The sequence below is a fragment of the Somniosus microcephalus genome, chromosome 23 (genome assembly GCF_052327205.1).
Source record: "Somniosus microcephalus isolate GS21.2 chromosome 23, FLI_Smic_1.0, whole genome shotgun sequence".
Taxonomy (NCBI): domain Eukaryota; kingdom Metazoa; phylum Chordata; class Chondrichthyes; order Squaliformes; family Somniosidae; genus Somniosus; species Somniosus microcephalus.
In genome coordinates, this window is record NC_141009.1 from 19,567,134 (window position 1) to 19,587,629 (window position 20,496).

General features: G+C 41.6%; 1 protein-coding gene across 3 annotated transcripts in view; it reads left to right on the top strand.

The window, feature by feature from the left end:
• The first annotated feature begins 255 nt into the window (after positions 1 to 255).
• LOC147101718 (TNF receptor-associated factor 2-like) overlaps positions 256 to 20,496 on the top strand; it is a 46,039-nt gene continuing 25,798 nt past the window's right edge. Inside the window, exons 1-4 of one of the 3 annotated variants that reach the window (XM_085965562.1) lie at positions 256 to 628; positions 7,819 to 8,097; positions 10,596 to 10,674; positions 12,815 to 12,913. In XM_085965562.1, the coding sequence (XP_085821688.1) occupies positions 7,883 to 8,097; positions 10,596 to 10,674; positions 12,815 to 12,913 (393 nt within the window). In that variant the 5' untranslated portion in view covers positions 256 to 628; positions 7,819 to 7,882. The remainder of the gene's footprint in view (positions 629 to 7,818; positions 8,098 to 10,595; positions 10,675 to 12,814; positions 12,914 to 20,496) is intronic. The other 2 variants (XM_085965560.1, XM_085965561.1) reach the window with 2 other exon arrangements.

A 20,496-nucleotide genomic window follows, 5' to 3' on the forward strand; every position in this document is an offset into this window, starting at 1 on the left:
TGCTGAGCTTTTCCAGCGTTTTCTGTTGTTATTTCAGATTTCTAGCATCCGCAGTATTTTGCTGTTATAATCCTTTTAATTAATGGGTGCACTCTAATTTCTAAGCACCCCGAGTTACATGAGATTGATGCTGGAGATCCTCCAATGGATATGCAAATGAGCTGACCCAGAAAATTCTGCCAGATTCGGCTCCTTTAGGGCATCAACAGGTGCAAACCCGGTGCAACTCATTGAGAGGAATATCGGTAGAAAAGATCAAGTAAATAACGCGCTTATGAACAGACCTGCTATATTTAAGAACCTCTTATTAGATGCTAATTTAATATGGTCCGAGCTCTTGATTTAAGCAGTTTGAGCAACAATTTGCTGCACCCACTTCCCACAGCGATGTTATGTTTATTGCTCAGAGAGCTGGCAGGTAAATGAACAGCCTGCTGTTATTTCAGTAGCCAATGGAGACTTTAGCCATTGCAGTGGAGACATGTGATGTGGGGGAATTCCACAAGCTGCAGCTAACATTCTTTTTGAGCAAAATACAGTTCAGTTTCACTCTAGAGCTTTTCACAGACAAAATACCGTTCTGAGAAAGCAAAGGGCTGGTTGTAACTACAGAAAGTTTGACAAGCAAGTAAGTCTATTTTTAAGTCATTAATTTTTGTGTATATATTTTGTAAAAAGCATATCTTGATAGCTCAACCCTTTGCATGCAGTTTTGCTTCACTCCTTCATCCTTCAACGTTACAGTAACGTTTCTGTCGTATCTCCTGAAAAAACAATTACATTGAGATTAAAGAATAACTGGGAATAATTATACAGCAGTGATCAGATCAAGGTGATGAACTGCAACTATGAAATGCAAATGGTTTGTAGATGTTCCCTGAACCTTGAGATCAACATTTAATCTTGGAAGCATTCCCGAGTACGTTATTTTTAATACATAGTGTAATGTTCATGGGGATGAGGTTATTCAAATTCTTTTTAGCACAAGCACAATTGCCAAGGTTGGTGTTCAGTCTGTGCATCCCACGTCACTGATCCATGACATCTAACACTCAAGGATTAAGAATGGTGACAACTGTGAAAATGCAGGTGTACATATAGGATGCTGGGACTCGTATTATTTCTCAAGATGATCATTTTGTAATCACATGCACCTATCTCACAAGTACCTGCTGGGGCTAAGTGGCCGGTTTTCGGTTTCAGATCTCTCCTCCACAGCTAGTTTATATCTTGTGATTCGCCAAATGTTTTTTTAAGTCCTTTTTTAAATTCAAATTGCATTTCTCTGTCAGTTCTATTTCACTCTCTCTCTTTTCTGTCTGTTTCCTGTTGCCTGACCCTCTCTCCCTCGGTCTAATTTCCCCTTCTACTGACTTGTCTACATCTCTGGCGTCAGTATCCCTGTCTGGGCTCTATATAATCTTGTTAGTAAGCCAAGCAAGACTACAGCAGGTGAGCTTCTAAAATGATAGAATAAACACATTCATCTTTATGAAGCCTGGCGTACAATGGATTGATGTGATAATGTGTTATTTCACAGAGTGATAAGACAAATTTGTGTCTACGGTTCTCCCTCCCCCGGCCGGGCGAATCCCTAACCTTGGTCGACGAAGTGTGGGGAAGCATTGCGCCAAAACAGATTGCTTTCGCCTAGGGCAGGTCCGTTATCTCAGGCCCTGTTATTGTCCTCCAACGGACATTTATAAACCTAAAGTGAGGCTTAGGAACATGCTCATAAATAACGGCCTGGATTTTGCAGCCGGCAACGTACCTACGGAGTACGCCGCCGACATCCGAATAGAATGGCAACTCACCTGATGGGGACCCTCCATTCGCAAAATTGCTGTTTAACGTTGCGTAATGGCCCACGGATCAGGTGGGCCAGTGCTCCAATCAGGCAGCAGAAGGTCTCTCATTGAGAACTGATCTTTGAAGCATTTATATTTGGGGAATAAACATTGCAATAAACTTCAGATACACATAGCACCGATTTTACTTTCAATTAAAAAAAGGATATTCCGATTTTTAAGCCTTTGTCCGAAGTGCGTTTTGCATTTTGCCTCTTGTCTGATGAACTGGTGGCGCGAGCGTGATACCGGGATAAAATCAGGCATTTGTTTATCAAAATATGAAGTCATGCAGTTTTAATTATTTATGTGTAGTTGAATACTTGATTCTGTGTGTATTCCTGTCAATTTTTTGTGCTATTCCACATTTTCTCTGGGCGCCATCCCAAATGAGACACTCAGGGCTGGATTTTCCTCCAGCAGTTGGGAAGAGGCGGGACTACAACTTTTGGGTTTTAGTCCCGCCTCCATCGACATCCGGCCAATCCACGCAATTTCCCCTTGATTGACCTTGTTGAGCCCGCCCAGCGGGCTCAGCAGGCTAATTAAGGGCCACCCGGCAACAGGTGATGTTCTGACAGATGAACTATCAGTGTTTCACAGCTATTTGAAGCTGTCAAACACTGACAGTCTGACTTCTAACCTGAGTCCTTCTACACAGACTCAGTTAGAACTCTCAGCAGCACTAAAAGCTGAAGGCTGTCACTTTTGACAGATCGCAACCATTCAGCTTTCAGTACCGGCTGAGTGATGGACTCCCGACGCCTACAGGAAGAAAGGCTGTTAAGGTAAGTACAGGTAATTTAAACTTCTTTACACACTTCAGACACACCAAACACACTTACCTTTGCACTCATGCACCCATCACTCACCTGAACACCAACATCGCGACCCCTCCAAATCCTTCAACCCAACGGCCTGCCTGCTCTAACCTGGCGTGGTTTGGAGCCGTCGGGAAACCCACACGACACCCCTCAAAATAGGGATTAGGCTAAAAACTGCCTGTTAACAGGCAGTTAATTGGCACTAATCCCTTCCCGCCTCGGGTCGGCGGGTCCCAGTGCGGGGCGGGTACCCGCCTCCTCTGAAACTTACGTGGAGGCGGGTTTTGGGCGGGTTGGTGTCGGGACCCCCGAATTCGGGATTTTTGCCCCCCGCACGCCCAAAAGCCCGCCTCACGGCTCACTGAAAATCTGGCCCTCGGGTTCTACAATGTTCCTGGATGTCATCTAATTGAAAAAAAAGCATCCAATACAGTAAGAAAGAATCAAATGAAGATTTTTTTATACCCCTTACACCGTGGAAACAGGCTCCTGCATCTGTTTCCACCAGCCGTAAATTTTTGTACGTAATTGCTGGGCAGTCGGTGGGCAATTAGCCCAACTCTGCGCTAGTAATTAGGTTTTCAATGTCGGTGCCGGTGCGGTGTCGGTGTGGAAGTCGGAACTTGACAGATCGCAAGTTCGGGATTTAGCACATGTGCATGCGGAAATCCCGAACTTGCAGTCCATTTCAAAGGTGATATGGCGCCGTACTCTGAGAGTACACTGTCATACCCACTGCAAATTCTGGCCCGACATTTTCTAATAGAGAGTGCAACAATTAAAGAAGTTTTTTTTTAGCAAACACGTGTTACCAATATTTTATTTGGTCTGTGGGAAAGTTGTGATCTCAGACAGCCAACATAAAATGAATTATATAAAAAAATTATAAAAGTTAATTGGTTATTTATGCAGCTTTAACATTGAAGGCTGAAATTTTCATATTTCCCAGTGTAGAATTTACATCAAGACATTATGGTAATTTGTAAATTACTTAGGTAATGTATCTTTTAAAATACAATTAAACATTTTTCTATATAAATTAGTTAGCATTTTAAAAGTTTGTCTGTGCATATTACATAGGAATGTACAGGAGTAGAAAAGTCAATTACAGTCCATCTGGCGAGTCCTAATGTTGATATGAGTGGAATAATATCTGTGATGATTAATGTGTATACTGCTCCTACCGTCTAGCTCACCTTTTCTCAGTTTAGTGTGGCATAATTGTAGCTTAATGGGCTTCATGTATTTATACGTTGGCCCTGAAATTGCGGTCGGTGGCGTAGCTAAGGAGTACGCCGCCGACCTCTGAAAGAAATCCGTGCTTACCTGGTGTGAGGCCTCCTTCAAAAACTTGCGTTGTTGAGTGCAGCGCAGTGGCCCACGGATTCCAGGGACGCACCATGTGCGAAGCATACCTGGGATAATGTGGGGTGGTGCTCCAATCAGGGAACAGGAATCTCCAATGCCCATTCATGATTTTTTAGTCTCACTCAACCTGGTAAATTAATAAATAAATCAGTATCTCATTCTTGGTAGAGTTGTGTTGGGATCAGGAGATAGTTCGGTGGATATAGATATTTATTTTGAAGATTTTTTACCAGGATGGTTGTATATTTCAAGCTGCTGCATATCCCCCCTCACTTTACGCTGTGCAAACAGGCTCCTGTGCCTGTTTCCACCCGCCGTAAAATTTTACTACATAATTGCTGGGCGGTTGGTGGGTAATTAGCCCAACTCTGCACCAGCAATTAGGATTTCACAGTCCGAGCGGGTGATCTGTCAAGTCAGAACACAAGTTCGGGATTTAGCGCATGCGGAAATCCCATACTTGCTGTCCATTTCAAAGGCGGTATGACGGCATACTCTGAGAGTATGCCGTCATACCGACTGCCAATTCTGCCCCAATGTATATTAGTTAATATGGTGCACTGTTTGGTCTTTGAAACTGCATAAGCTGAGTTATTTTATTTGCCTGCTTAGATTTTTTCTTCATTTGGAACTGATTCCAACTACATTACAACAGTGTCCACACTTCAAAAAGTGCTTCATTGGTTGTAAAGTGCCTTCGGATGTCGTGAAAGGCGCTATAGAAATGCAAGTCTTTCCTTTTCTTTGATTAGTCTGTCTTCTACTTCATCCTTCTGGAAGTTTTTTCTTTTTGTCCATTGCCCAGTCTGAACCATTTAGAAATAACGAACCTGCTTCACGTGTGGTAACCGAGTCTGCTGGTTACAGCTCTAATTATGCTCAGGCATTTGGGCAGAATTGATTGAAAGGTAAACCAGTGCATAAAATAACAGGTGTCGCACAAACAACAACAATTGCACACCAAGGATAGCAGAACCTGGAACTGTTATGATGCTTCCCACCACTGGCCAAAACATGCTGTGAAAAGCAAATTCTGGACATCTTTCAGGTGGAAGATCACAGCACACATCAGTCATAAATTAAAGCTTTTGGTAAGTTAAAAGGTGTCATACTTTTCAGAGATGTTTGTACTGAAGAGAAAAGTTGCTGATATAAGAAATCCCAAGTGGTGTGGTTTTATGTATGCACTGAAGACACCATCTTGTTTTTCTGCACAGCTGTACTCTTGAGTTTCCTGTGCCTCCATTTCCTGTTTTAGAAATAATAAAGCATTAGGTACATTACTTATGCATAATGATTGAAACCTTATTACAAAAATAAATCGGAAGAAATCATAGTAGCATATCACAGGAGGTTTTGCAAATGGATTTGCTTGGTATAAAACATCTGAGCCAGGTTCTCAGCTCCCTAAATGTTACTTCGCATGAACGCACTCAGAAGTTAAACTAGCAGCTTTGGAGGTGCAATGTGCCACATTGTGGTAGCGACTTGGCTTGCATCTTCACAGTTTTCAGTCGAATAACTTCACAACTTTGCCAGGGCTGCCTGCTTCTTGATGAGCTGAACTGAAATGCAACTCCCGATGAATGGAAGGAAAATAGGAAGGCAGTGCATTAGACAGCAGCAGCATGTTCTCTGAGATTATTCAGATTCTGCTAATCTTCCTATGAGGGCTATGTTATCCTTTCCCCGAGTTAACTTGATTATTTCCAGAGATTTCTAACAAAGAGAAATGGCGGTATGTAATAGTGCAAAGGTTCCTAAACTGCGGGGGGGGGGTTGCACCCCCTTGAGGGTTCAACGGCTTTATCGGGGGGCACGAGAAGCATGCTGGACATAGTGGCCAGGAAACTCCTCCGATCTGTTCCCATTTCACCTCCGTTACTTCACAGGAAGTGTAGCGGCAACTCTGTTTACTCGTATTAATGGTGTTTCCGTCACACTTCTGGCAAAGTGAGCGAAGATCTGAGGAATTTCCCAGCCAGTGAGGTCTAATGATCCGATTGGACATCATATTAAAACCCAAAAGCGTAAGAGATGAAGAATTAAAACAGATAAAGTGACAAAACTGCTGAAGTATTCTGGATTTCCAGCTATATCTACACTAACATTATCGCAATTATGCAAAAATACTATTTCTGAGAAAGAGGCAAGCTTGCATGGGACATGAACCTCAGAAGGGGGGCTCAGCAAAAAAAGTTTTGTTAAACCTTCATTCAGATATTACTTCTGCCTCACGCTAGCAACTGCACAGGCACCTGCTTGCTTAGAAACTTAATCTGTGGCTTGTGGTGTACTTGGAGTTTCACTGAGTACGTGCAAGGAAATAGTGTTGAAAATAGTATCCTCCCCCTGCCCAAAACACTTCTACCTTACTTTTCTGGGGATGAAAAGCTGCTGTGGGTGTGAATTGAGATCAGAATTTCTGATTTCACAAAACTATTGTGAGAATTCCCAACCAAAGCAGCATTTCATCACTGAAGCAGCGGATCAGAATGGGCCATGGCACTCAGGGAAGAGCAGAGGCTGTGCTCATGTTTGCTACCCCAGGTAGTAGAGAAACTGTCCATGTGTGTACAGCGCAAGACAGGACTAGCTCTCAGTATCTACCCAGCAAGTGAAAGGATTAGCTTTAGAAGAATTGTTGGTTTGTCGAGATTGTTTTTCCCATTTCTGTGGGGAAATTCTTGGCCTCAACTTGGCAACTGGCCACAATGTCTTGACAGGAGCTCACTGTATGGGGAATTTCAAGGCAGATCTGAATCTATTACTCCATGGTACAGCATGTGGATTTCCAACAAGAAATTGGTTGCGATTGTTGCCCTTAACAAAAATGTCATCAGTAACGCTGCTCTAGATTATCCACAGCACACAAATAATACTGTTTCAAAAACCTTTGAACTGATCACATTAACAAGTATTCAGTTTGACTGTCAATAACTGCTATGAATTGATGTGTTACTTTTGGGCAATGTGTGTGGGAGAATTTGATAAACTCTGATTCAAGTGCTTGTGTCTTGCTGCACTGTGAGGAGCTATGAAAACAATAATTTACTTTGCATGTACCAGTCTGTTAGTCAGTTCCCGTTTGAAACATAGAAACATAGAAGATAGGAGCAGGAGTAGGCCATTCGGCCCCTCGAGTCTGTTCCGCCATTTAATGCGATCATGGCTGATCATCCAAATTCAGTACCCTGTCCCTGCTTTCTCTCCATATCCCTTGATCCCTTTAGTCTTAAGAAATATATCCTTCTTGAATATATTTGAGTATTAGATTAAATTGTCTGCATATTCCGAAGGAAGAAATGGAAACGGGGTTCAGAGGTTTTTTTTAGTTGTTCTAAGGGTATGGGTGTCGCACTAACCAGGCCAACGTATTGCCCATTGTTTGTTGCCCTGGCCTTACAGCAATTTATTTTTACAACTGAGTGGTTTAGCCACTTCAAAGGGCGTGGAACTGGTCACATGTAAGCCAAACTAGACAGGGTTGCAGGTCCCTTATCCTGAAGGACATTAATAAAATAATTGGTCTTTGACAATCCTGAAGCTTTCATGGTCATTTTTCTGGTGTCAGCCCACTAATTACCCAATTTATTGAATTCAGTTTCACAAGTTTCCATGGTGGAATTCGAATTCTCAATCTCTGGATTGAGTGTCCAGTACCATAAGCATTATATTAACATATACTCCATATCTGAGCACTGTGTTTTAATTTCATGTCACTAGCTAAATAAAGATAATTAAGCTATTGTCGATTTATTATCTTCTTCATTCGACAGGAGTAGTTACAGACACAGATTGCCAATGGACTCTGCAGAAGATTAAGACAGAGCAGACCTTCTCATGGCTGAAGGTTCGACACAGTCAGAGGCAGTGCCACTTGAGATTAAGTCATTTTCCCACGAACAGCCATCCCCTTCTGGTGAACCTCTAGATAAATTTTTGGATAACGTGGCCAAAAGATACATCTGCTACCTGTGTCATCAGGTACTGAAGAACCCAGTGCAGACAGCATGTGGACACCACTACTGCATGGATTGCATCCAGTGCCTGTTAGGGTATGTTTACGATTAAGAAATGGGTGGATGGCCTGGTTCATTGTGGACCACTTATTGTTTTAGTCTATTTGTATCTTGTAGTGTATACAACCAAAACAACTTTGTACGAACATTCAAATTTACTGTTTTTTAAAAAGGAATGAAACAGAAATGTGTAAATAAACCTCATGCACATCCAGGAAGATATAGCAGGTTTGTCAGCATCTGAAAAGGGAAGATGATATTTTGGATACAGACCCTTCATCATAGCTGAAGTCTCTTTTCAGATGCCATCAGAGCTGCTGTGTATTGTAACATTTTCTGTTTTTTAATTTCAGAATTTTAGCATTTCCAGTTTAAAAATCAGCAAAGATATATTATTTCATAACTCTCAGCAAAGATATATTCCAGTGAGAAAGAAAGACTCTAAGAGAAGAATGAACCATCCGTGGCTAAGGAAGTAAAGGATGGTATCAAATTGAAAACAAAAGCATACAATGTTGCGAAGATAGTGAAAGGCCAGAGGATTGGGAAATTTTTAAAAAGCAGCAAAGGACGACTAAAAAAATGAGAGAGAAGATAGCTTATGAGAGTAACCTAGCAAGAAATATAAAAACAGACAGTAAGAGCTTCTACAGGTATATAAAAAAGAGAGTAGCTAAAGTAAATGTTGGTCTCCTAGAGGATGAGTCTGGGGAATTAATAATAGGAAACAAGGAAATGGCGGAGACTTTGAACAAATATTTTGTATCGGTTTTCACGGTAGAAGACACTAAAAGCATCCCAATAATGGATAATCAAGGGGCTATTGGGGTGGGGGGTGGGGCGAACTTAAAACAATCACTATCACTAGAGAGAAAGTACTAGGAAACTAATGGGACTAAAGGTGGACAAGCCCCCTGGACCCGATGGCATGCATCCTAGAGTCTTAAAAGAGATGGCTGCAGAGATAGTGGCTGCATTGGTTGTAATCTACCAAAATTCCCTGGATTCTGGAGTGGTCCCAGTGGACTGGAAAACCGCAAATGTAACGCCCCTATTTAAGAAAGGGGGAGACAGAAAGCAGGCAACTATCAACCAGTTAGCCTAACATCTGTCATTGGGAAAATGCTGGAGTCCATCATTAAGGAAGTGATAGCAGGACTATTAGAAAATCATAATATAGTCAAGCAGAGTCAGCATGGTTTTATGAAAGGGAAATCATGTTTGACAAATTTGCTGGAGATCTTTGAGGATGTAACGAGCAGGGTGGATAAAGGGGAACCAGTAGATGCCGTGTATTTGGATTTCCAGAAGGCATTCAATAAGGTGCCACATAAAAAGGTTACTACGCAAGATAAGAGCTCACGGGGTTTGGGGTAATATATTAGCATGGATAGAGGATCGGCCATCTAACAGAAAATAGGGAGTCGGGATAAATGGGTCATTTTCAGGTTGGCAAACTGTAACTAGTAGAGTGCCGCAGGGATTAGTGCTGGGGCCTCAACTATTTACAATCTATATTAATGACTTGGATGAAGGGACTGAGTGTAATGTAGTCAAATTTGCTGATGATACAAAGATAGGTGGGAAAGCAAATTGTGTGGAGGACACAAAGAATCTCCAAAGATAGGCTAAGTGAGTGGGCAAAAATCTGGCAGATAGAGTTTAATGTGAGAAAATGCGAGGTTATCCACTTTGGTAGGAAAAATAAAAAAACAAATGATTATTTAACTGGGGAAAGATTGCAAAATGCTGTGATACAGAAGGATCTGGGGGTCCTTGTACATTAATCACAAAAAGTTAGCATGCAGGTACAGCAAGTAATTAGGAAGGCAAATGGAGTGTTGGCCTTTATTGCAAAGGGAATGGAGTATAAAAGTAGGGAAGTCCTGTTACAACTGTACAGGGCGTTGATGAGACCACACCTGGAGTACTGCGTACAGTTTTGGTCTCCTTATTTAAGGAAGGATATACTTGCATTGGAGGCAGTTCAGAGAAGGTTCACGAGGTTGATTCCGGAGATGAAGGGGTTGTCTTATGAAGAAAGGTTGAGCAGGTTGGGTCTATATTCATTGGAGTTTAGAAGAATGAGAGGGGATCTTATTGAAACATATAAGATTCTGAAGGGGCTCGACAGGGTAGATGCAGAGAGGATGTTTCCCCTCGTGGGCGAATCTAGAACATGGGGACATCATTTCAGAATAAGGGGGCGCCCTTTTAAATCGGAAATGAGGAGGAATTTCTTCTCTGAGGGTTGTGAATCTTTGGAATTCTCTTCCCCGGAGAGCTGTGGAGGCTGGGTCATTGAATATATTTAAGGTGGAGATAGACAGATTTTTGAACGATAAAGGAGTCAAGGGTTATGGGGAGTGGGCAGGGAAGTGGAGTTGAGGCCAAGATCAGGTCAGTCATGATCTCATTGAATGGCGGAGCAGGCTCGAGGGGCCAAATGACCTACTCCTGCTCCTACGTCTTATGTTCTTATAAAAATCACCCCCGTACATCTATTCTAAACTGTTTTCCCATCTGTTTTGTAGCAAGAGGAATCCAGCAGAATGTCAGGTGTGTATAGAGGAAGGTGTTGTTACTGAGGATAATAGTATTGGCCCTGATACGGTAAGCAAGAACTTTATTTGTATAATCGAAAGTATTTTTTTTAACTCTTGTATCCCTATGGAAATCACCATTTATTTTAATATGAGATGGTTCATTTCTATGCAGACTAGTAAGTGTAGATTGGAATATTTACACAAACATCACTAAACAAAAACTTCTTGATTTATAACATTATGGATAAAATAGGACTTTCCTTGTGCCCTTGTTAGCTGCTGTTATATTCTTATGTTCTAATACTGTGTCGAATGTAAAAGGCATAATTTACTTTTTTATCTGATTTTCCCTTTGTTTGGGCCATGTATATCATCACTTTGTATTCACACTGTTAAGAAAACTCTTTAAAACCCTTCACATAACTTTTAACAGTACATTGCTGGGGAGAAGGCAGGACATTACTAACATTGTACCAGGGCCATCAATTATTTTAACTTAACTTTGTGGATCAGTTTTTTATTGCCTGTTTTGCCTATATTTGGCAATATTGGGAACGTCTCGGATAAAGCAGATTGTACACTGGCTGTTGGAAGGTACTACTTTGATAGGCTAACTGATCAATTTCTGCCCCACACTTTATTGTGTAATGTTCTAATATATGAACATTTAAGCTGAAAGATATAAATTGACATGTATAAATTTCTCAATTAGTTTAAATGAGCCCCATCCTGACATGCAGGATCAGACTGTCCTTATGCCTGGGGCTGTCTCCCTGGAGATAAATTCTCCCTGCACTTAATCTAGCAGACCTCCAGAGTACTGATCTAATGCCAACATTGCAATCTGTCACCTTCAACCTTGATTTGATTGGACAAAACTATGCTATTTCAGAGAATGGGTGGCGAGGGAGTTGGGTAGAGGGAAATCAGCAAACCTCCATCCATAGCCACAGAGATACCTCTGGGTGCAGCCACGAGATGGCTGATCTTTCATAGAGGCTCGATGTGCTTCTGTTTTGACTAGTTCCTATATCCAGTTGGAGATTTTTGGTGTATTGTAAACTTCTGATTCTTGATGGTTCATATCAAATCACAAAAATTATGTCCTTCTAGTGTTATGAGAACTTAAAAGCTGCACAGATCTTAAATCATTTTTTTGGAGATGATGCTTTTTTTATGTTTTCTCAGCAGTCCACAAATATGAAACACACTAGAACAGTATCCAAACATTATATAGAATTTGCAGCACAGAAACAGGCCATTCGGCCCAACTAGTTATGCTCCACACGAGCCATTAGAGTTATGATATTTCTGTGATTAAATCCAATAGTTATAGCTGATTAAAGCAGGCGTACCTCATCAATCTACAATGCCACTTGCACAATGAGCTAATTTTATGATGCCTGGTTACATTCCCTTTGAGAATACAAATATACTCTTCTTCTTAGGCAGTCCCTCGGAACCGAGGCTGACTTGCTTCCACACTAAAAATGAGTTCTTGGGTGACTGATGAGTCCAATGCGGGACCTACAGTCTCTGTCACAGGTGGGGCAGATGGTGGTTGAAGGGGCGGGTGGGTGGGGTGCTTGGGTTGACGTGCGCTCCTTGAGCTGCTTGCGCTTGGCTTCCGCTTGCTCCCGGCGAAGAGACTCGAGGTGTTCGACGCCTTCCCGGATGCTTCTCCTCCACTTTGTGCGGTCTTGGGCCAGGGATTCCCAGGTGTCGGTGGGGATGTTGCACTTTTTCAAGGAGGTTTTGAGGGTGTCCTTGAAGCGTTTCTTCTGCCCACCTGGGGCTGTCTTGCCGTGTCGGAGCTCCGAGTAGAGCGCTTGTTTTGGGAGTCTTGTATCGGGCATGCGAACGATTTGACCCGTCCATCGGAGCTGATCGAGCGTAGTCAAAGCTTCGATGCTGGGGATGTTGGCCTGAGCAAGAACACTGACGTTGGTGTGTCTATCCTGCCAATGGATTTGCAGGATCTTGCGGAGGCAGCGTTGGTGGTACCTCTCCAGTGCTTTGAGGTGCCTGCTGTACATGGTCCATGACTGCAGGAACAGGGACAACAATTTTGATTAAGCAATCCAATGACAATTATTGCAGTCAAAGAACATGTGTAATTGCACAATGAATTTATATAACTACTGTCTATGTCTTACCCATAAACTGCTTTATTATAACAAAATCTTTTGTGCAATTCTATGTTGTAGATACATTTAGATGAGGCACTGATTCAGGAAATTGGAAAGCTGCGAGTGAAATGTTTGAATATGAACTGTTCATGGACTGGGTTACTGAAGCAGTCTCAGGTAATAGTCTCTGGGTATGAATTTCAGTCGCATTTATGTTTGGTATCAGTTATTCACAAACACACTTTGCACTACACTGTTTTTGCACAATTGGACAAAACCACATATTTCCGTCAGTTGTAGACAGCTGCTGAAACAATGTCGTGAAGAACCTGGACATATACAGTGGTATGTAAACCCTGTATTAATAAACAGCCAGGTGCCTCCGCTTGGTAAACGCAGGATTGTACCATAAGAATAAGAACTTAAATTGAGGAGTCGAGAATTAAAGTTATTTTCATTTTTGGAAAGTGTTTATCTAATTTTTTTATCCGTGGTTTTTCTCAGCCCTTTGTTCTCTCTTGGCCACAAACCATCTGTAGCTGAAGTGTAGAGAAGTGGGAGTGGAAAAGGGGGGCTGGAGCACAGGCAGCAATACGCCAATCCTGTTTTAGCGCTGACTGCACTGTAATTTATTGATGGAAATTCAGACTGTGTATAGTTTTCAAATGGCTTTTTGACTATCTAACTTTCCCGTTTTAGCATCAAACTGCCTTTTGTATGTCTCAAATGTTTTTGTTTCCACTCCCTGCCAGATCATTCCAAACATTCATTGTTCTGTGACTAAAGAGTTCTTGTTATCTGTTTACAATATTTTTCACTAATTTAAATGTATATCCTTTGGTCTGACTTTCCTCACTTACTTTGTAGTAATATTCTGGGTTTAACTCATCCTTACCATTTAATACTTTATATACCTTGAAGAGTTAACTCCCTTAAACACCTTCATTCTAGATTATTGACCTGATACAGGGCTTTAAAATTATGAATGGGTTGGACAGGGTAGATGTGGAAAAATTGTTTTTGCTTGTGGGAGAATCCAAAACTAGGGGTCATAAATATAAGATAGTTACTAATAAATCCAATAGGGAAATAAGGAGATTTCTTTACTCAGAGATTGGTTAGAATGTGGAACTCGCTACCACAAGAAGTGATTGAGGCAAATAGCTTAGATGCTTTCAAAAGGAAACTAGACGAGTACATGTGAGAAAAGGGAATAGAAAGATATGCTGAAAGGCTGAGATGAGGTTGATGGAATGGGAGGAGACTGGTGTGGAGTATAAAGACCAGCACAGACTAGTTGGGCCAAATGGCCTGTTTCTGTGCTGTGTTCAATGTAATGCTATCTAATTATAGGGGCTGAGTTTCTCTAATCCTTTTTATAATTGGACTTGGTCTTGTTGCTCTTCTCTGTGCCCTCTCCATTTCAAGTACATGTTTTTTGTGGCATGATGAGCATATAGATTTGGGATGACTACTATGACCTTGCTGGCACGGGCTCGATGGGCTGAATGGCCTCCTTCTGTGCTGTAATCATTCTATGATCTCTAAGAAACCATCATGTTGGGGTTAGAACAATGTGCTTTTGAGGAGTAGATAGCAAGGTGGGTCAAAACATTGTGCTTTTATCTCTGAGACTTCATTTCATGTCAGCCCACCCAGACTATTTTTCTTTCTGATAATCATTAGTGCCTTGAAAGGGAAGTTGCCTATTCAACTATACTTCTGTGAGAAATGTTCTAAAGGAAAGGAAAAACAGTTCAATAAACCCTGGAGAGTTTACTTTGAGACCATGGTGTGTCCTTACATTTGAAGCCAAACTCTTTAAAGTCATTCACAAAAGTATTTATTATACTGTAATAGGAATCTGAGAGGAATCTATAGCTGTCCAAAGAAGTGAACAGGTGACATGTGATGTATTAATTGTAAACATGTGACAAATGATGGTGCCTTTTTAGATCCTCACTTTTGTTGTCAGCATAATTAATATTCCAAGGATTAAAGGTTGCGTCCTATCGGGATGTTTTTGTTTTGAAGCAAACGGCCTGCATGTAACTATCAAAGGCATTGGTGTAAATGGGTTCTGATTGTAGAAGTTCTGAAGGCTTTGAACTTTGACCTCTGGCCAAAAGATTTGATATGAAAAGTCACTTTAAATGCTGTAGAACTTCCATTAGTGTAAAGCTCATGACAAAATAAAATGCCTGCTGTTCCTTTTGATTCAGCTGTTCCCATTATAATGCTACCTGTGATTCCCAGCTAAGGAACAAAAAAAGGACCATCATTTTTCACATGCTCCTGTGTTCTTTATCTCCAGCGCAGCAAGCACTCATTAAGTTAAGATTTGGCCAAACTGTCCAGCTCAGAATCTCTGGTTTCATTTTTTGCTGTTGAAAATCTACAAGCAAATGTGAGAAGAGGCAACAACCTTTATTTTCTTCATGAATAATGTAACACCCAGTGCCTGCAGCGAGGGCAATAGACTCATCACAATAATTTAAATTCAGGGAGTGCTGACTTCAGTATTGGAGTCTGGGAGTATGAGACATCATCATGTATCATGTTCATGCATGGCAGTGTTTCAGCTGTGAGTGTAGGTACCTACAGATGGTTATATCCATCTCATTACATCAAACAGCCATTGGAGAATTGAAAGTACATTTTCCAGTTAAGTTTAAAGATCATTTTTGGGCCCAAAAATGCCACACACAAGAAGGCTTACAAGTGTCGTATTCAGTATGATGCCCCAACAGCTGAATACTTTATTGATGCTCACTGTCTAGGTTGCAGAATGGAGAACGGCCCTTTTCCAAGTCATTGTTCTTCTGTTTGTCTTCCACTCTTTCTGTCTTTCATTCCTTTTTCTCTCTCGCCATTTCGATGGCTCTCACACACTTTACTCATCCCTCTGTCTCCAATACTCCCTTCCTCCTTCAGTAAGGAAAATAGCCAGCTGTTTCCTTTTTAAATAAATCATTATGAACTTTCCCTGTTCTGTGTAGAGTTGCAATGACAATGGTTGAGTATTGCTGCTAAGGTTTATGTCAAATTTGCACACATATCCACAAATGTTATTTTACCTCATTAATTGGTGGATATTGTTACAAGTTAAGGCAACAAAGGAGTTTGTAATTTTACCTTTAATTGGTTTGATAGAAGAACAATACAAAATGTCCTGAGGTTTGGGCTAAAAGTCCATGTTCACTCTGCTCTCGGAGCGAAATGGGTTGTCTGAACCACCACCATGCCCCCTGTGCCATGTTACCTGTCAGCTGTAGTACTTGTGTCAACCATGGCTCAGTTGGTAGCACTCTTGCCTCCGAGTTAGAAGATTGTGAATTCAAGTCCTACTCCAGGGACTTGAGCACATAATCCAGGCCGACGCTGCATTGTCGGAGGTGCCGTCTTTTGGATGAGATGTTAAACTGGGGTCCTGTCTGCCCTCTCGGGTGGACAGAAAAGATCCTTTAACACAATTTCGAAGAAGAGCGGGGGAACTTTCCTCATTGTCCCGGCCAATGTTTATCCCTCAACCAACATCACAAAAAACATTATCTGGTCATTATCACATTGCTGTTTGTGGGAGCTTGCTGTGCGCAAATTGGATGCCGTGTTTCCTACATTACAACAGTGACTCCACGTCAAAAGTATTTAATTGGCTGTAAAGAGCTTTGGGCCATCCTGAGGCCATGAAGGGTGTTCTATAAATGCAAGCTCTTGTTTCTTACTAATTCACTAGAGGCCAAAACATTTTTTTCCTCCATTTTCTACCCTATTTCAAATGACCACAAACATTACTTACAACCTCTCTTCCTCCCACAAAACTCCCTCTCACTTTTTCCCTTATCCAGTCTATCACATGTAATGTTATCTTATATCATAGTATTAAGAGGCTTACGAGTAGATATCGTTGAGTACTCTTTATTAGGTCTTGAGTCAGTGCCAGCTCGTGTAGTACTGCCGCATGGCCAAGATGGCTTCCTATTTATCCGACTGCCGTCAAGCAGCTGTCTTTACTACAGCTACCATCAAGCAGCTGTCTTTACTACAGCTACAGTTATCTGTACATCTTTCCCCCTCAACAATGACGTAAACATAACATAACATAACACATAGAACACATATTAACAACATATAAAAACAGTCAGTGTAACTACTATTAATTACTATTAACAACATGTAAAAACTGTTGGTACATATAAACACTACCCACACCCAGAAGTCCATTAGCTGTTTACAGTCTTTCCCTTGTCTACAGGCCGAGTCTAACGACAGGCTTTCTGGTGCGCTGTGACCTGCATAGCTGCGCGGGTATTTGCTGGGCCAACCCAGTTGTGCCCATTATGTTCATGTCTGTACCACACGGATCCCTTGTCTCATTGTCACCCGTGTACTTCATCACTTTGTGGCATTGTCCTCGTTTCCTCGTCACTCTGTCAGATTTCCATCATCAGCTCATTCTCTCTGTCCTCCTGCGGCTGATAGGTCTCGGTGGTTTTCAGTAGGTGCCTCCTGTTTCTGCGATACACATTTCCATTTTCTGTCATGACACAGTATGACCTGGGGGCAACCTGTTGTAGAACGGTGGCTCTTTGATTCCATGACCCAGGCCCTTCAATGCGAACTACATCCTTCTCCTGTAGAGGCACTAGTGCAGTGGCTGAGAGTTCACTAGCATGACATTTTTACTGCAGCATCCAAAGTTAAGTCATTGTCCCTAAGCATTCTCTCCCTCACCACCTTGTCAAGTATTGCGAAAACGACCTGATCGCGTATCATCGATTCCTCAAGTCTCCAAAGTTACATGTTTGTGCTTTTGGTTTTAAGTCCATCAGAAAAACATCAAAGGATTCTCCTTGCTTTTGCCCGCGGGAGCGAAAAACAAATCTCTCGAACGTTTCATTCTTTTTAGGTGTGCAGTATTTATCGAACAAATCTATCACCTTGTCCAGATCATTTTTGTCACCTTCAGCTGCGAACGTAAATGTATTATACAGCTCGATTGCCTGCGAGCCAGTCACTGTTGGCAACAAAGCTACCTTACGTGTTCCAGAGCTAGTCGTGGCGTCGATCGCTGTGAGGTAGAGAAGAAAGCGTTGTTTGAATTCGCACCAATTTTCGTCCAGATTTCCTTCAAGTTGCAGGCTAGTCGGTGGTTTTATCCCTTTCATTTTTGTGGTATGCCCGTATCGTGCGTTCTATAAATCCTGGTACCATGTAATGTTATCTTATATCGTAGTATTAAGAGGCTTACGAGTAGATATCGTTGAGTACTCTTTATTAGGTCTTGAGTCAGTGCCAGCTCGTGTAGTACTGCCACATGGCCAAGATGGCTTCCTATTTATCCAACTGCCGTCAAGCAGCTGTCTTTACTACAGCTACTGTCAAGCAGCTGTCTTTACTACAGCTACAGTTATCTGTACATCTTTCCCCCTCAACGATGACATAAACAGTAAACACCATAACATAACAACACCGAACACATATTAACAACATATAAAAACAGTCAGTGTAACTACTATTAATTACTATTAACAACATGTAAAAACTGTCGGTACATATAAACACTACCCACACCCAGAAGTCCATTAGCTGTTTACAGTCTTTCCCTTGTCTACAGGTCGAGTCTAACGACAGGCTTTCTGGTGCGCTGTGACCTGCGTTGCTGAGCGGGTATTTGCTGGGCCAACCCAGTTGTGTCCATTAAGTTCATGTCTGTACCACACGGATCCCTTGTCTCGTTGTCACCCCTGTGTACTTCATCACTTTGTGGCATTGCCCTCGTCTCCTCGTCACTCTGTCGGATTTCCATCATCAGCTCCTCACATGTCTGATATAATAGGCTAAAGGGAGACACCAGACAATTAATTCCAGTCAGACAATTTTCACTAATACAGCTATTAGAGATTCAAAAATGATTGTAAACAAGGATCTTTATAGACTGAGACAATCATATGCTGGTAGTTTAATTGCTCTTATACAGAGGAGGAAGAAAAACATATATTTGTATAATGTCCTATCACACCCCAAGGTGCTTTATAACCAATGAATTGCTTTTGAAGTGCAGTCATTGTTGTTATGTAGGCAAATGCAGCAGCCAATTTGTGTGCAACAAGGTTTCAGCAAATGAATGAATTGCCGTGTAATCTATTTTTCGGGCTAATTGAAAGAGGAGTATGATCCAGGAGAACTTCCTACCCTTCTTCAAATAGTGCCACGGAATCTTTTACTTCCACCTGTGCTGACGAGCGTTTTTTTTTATAGTGCTTTTCACAACCTCAGGACGTCCCAAAGCGCTTCACAGCCAATGAAGCACTTTCGAAGTGCAGTCTCTGTTATGATGTAGGTAGACGCGACAGCCAATTTGCGCACAGCAAGGTCCCGTAGATATGTCACAGAATGGCATAAATGACCAGATAATCTGTTTAATTGAAAAGCAAAGTACTGTGGATGCTGAAAATCTGAAATAAAAACAGAAAATGCTGGAAATACTCAGCAGGTCAGGCAGCATCTGTAGAGAGAGAAACAGAGTTAGCGTTTCAGGTTGATGACCCTTCATCGGAATTGTTTAATTGATGTTGATTAGGGGATAAATATTGCCAACGACACCTGCTCTTTTTTGCCAGCAACCCGAAAATCTGGGGGAAAGTTCACTCCCATACGCCCCCCCTCCCTTGCTGTGCTTTGCTGAAGTGCACCAGGCTGATAGAAGTTGGTGCAGTTCCCATTAACATCCACTGGAGGTCTGTCACCTGTACAAAATCCATAAGTATTTACTGAGTAAACCAGCAACATTAAGTGGCAAGAACCATTCTGTCATTGTCTTTGTCATTATTATTGTATAAACAATAATGAGTTGAGATTAAATCCTATTTAGGCAGACTTTGGCTCTTAAAAGAAAGCACATTATCAGGAAATGGTGCTGTGTGTTGGTTTTCCATTTCACTGACTGGATGCAGTTTCCCACATGGTGAATTCCCATTCTCAGCTAGGCTATCGAGAAGAAAGCCGAGTGGAGGTGAGAAAGTGTCCAAGACTGATGTGTCCTGCTCCCTTCTCACCTGGGTGAAGGGGGTAATGTGGGCCTAAAGGAGAGGGCCAGAAATGGAGGTGATGGGCCAATTTAAAAAAAAAAAAAAAAGTTCTCAAAATCTTCATGAAAAAGTATTTGACAATTTGTTTTTAGTTTACAAAGTGCAAAGAGGCATTTCCTCCATGACAACATTACCTATAAGTGACAATGATGGATTTCAGCATAATTGATGTCAGTGCATTGCATATTTGTAAACAAGTGGAAAAAATATTTGCCAAACATTTTTCATTAAGGTGCTGCAATGTATAGAATTCCTGATCCAAGCAAAACATTTTTTGGCAATTTTCTTTTGTACAGGATCCAGCCCCAATGCTATTTGCAAGACACATTTGCATTTCAGTTGCTTTACATTCCTGTGTGAAATGAATGCTATTCCTCTAGGTGGTGCTGTGAGCTGGCAGAGAAATGGGATTGGGGAGGAAAAGCTCCTGTAGCAGAAGTAAAAATGTTAAAATAGTGTCAATGTAATCTTTTCTTTTCAAACTTAATGTTTTTGCCTCCTTCTCTTTCCCTCCCCCATTTTTGAAAGATATTTTTCTCCTCTTCTAAGTTATCTTGTGCCAAGCAGCGTTCTTCTCTCTCTCTGGCAGTCCCTCGGAACCGAGGATGACTTGCTTCCACACTAAAAATGAGTTCTCAGGTTACTTATGAGTCCAATGCGGGACCTACA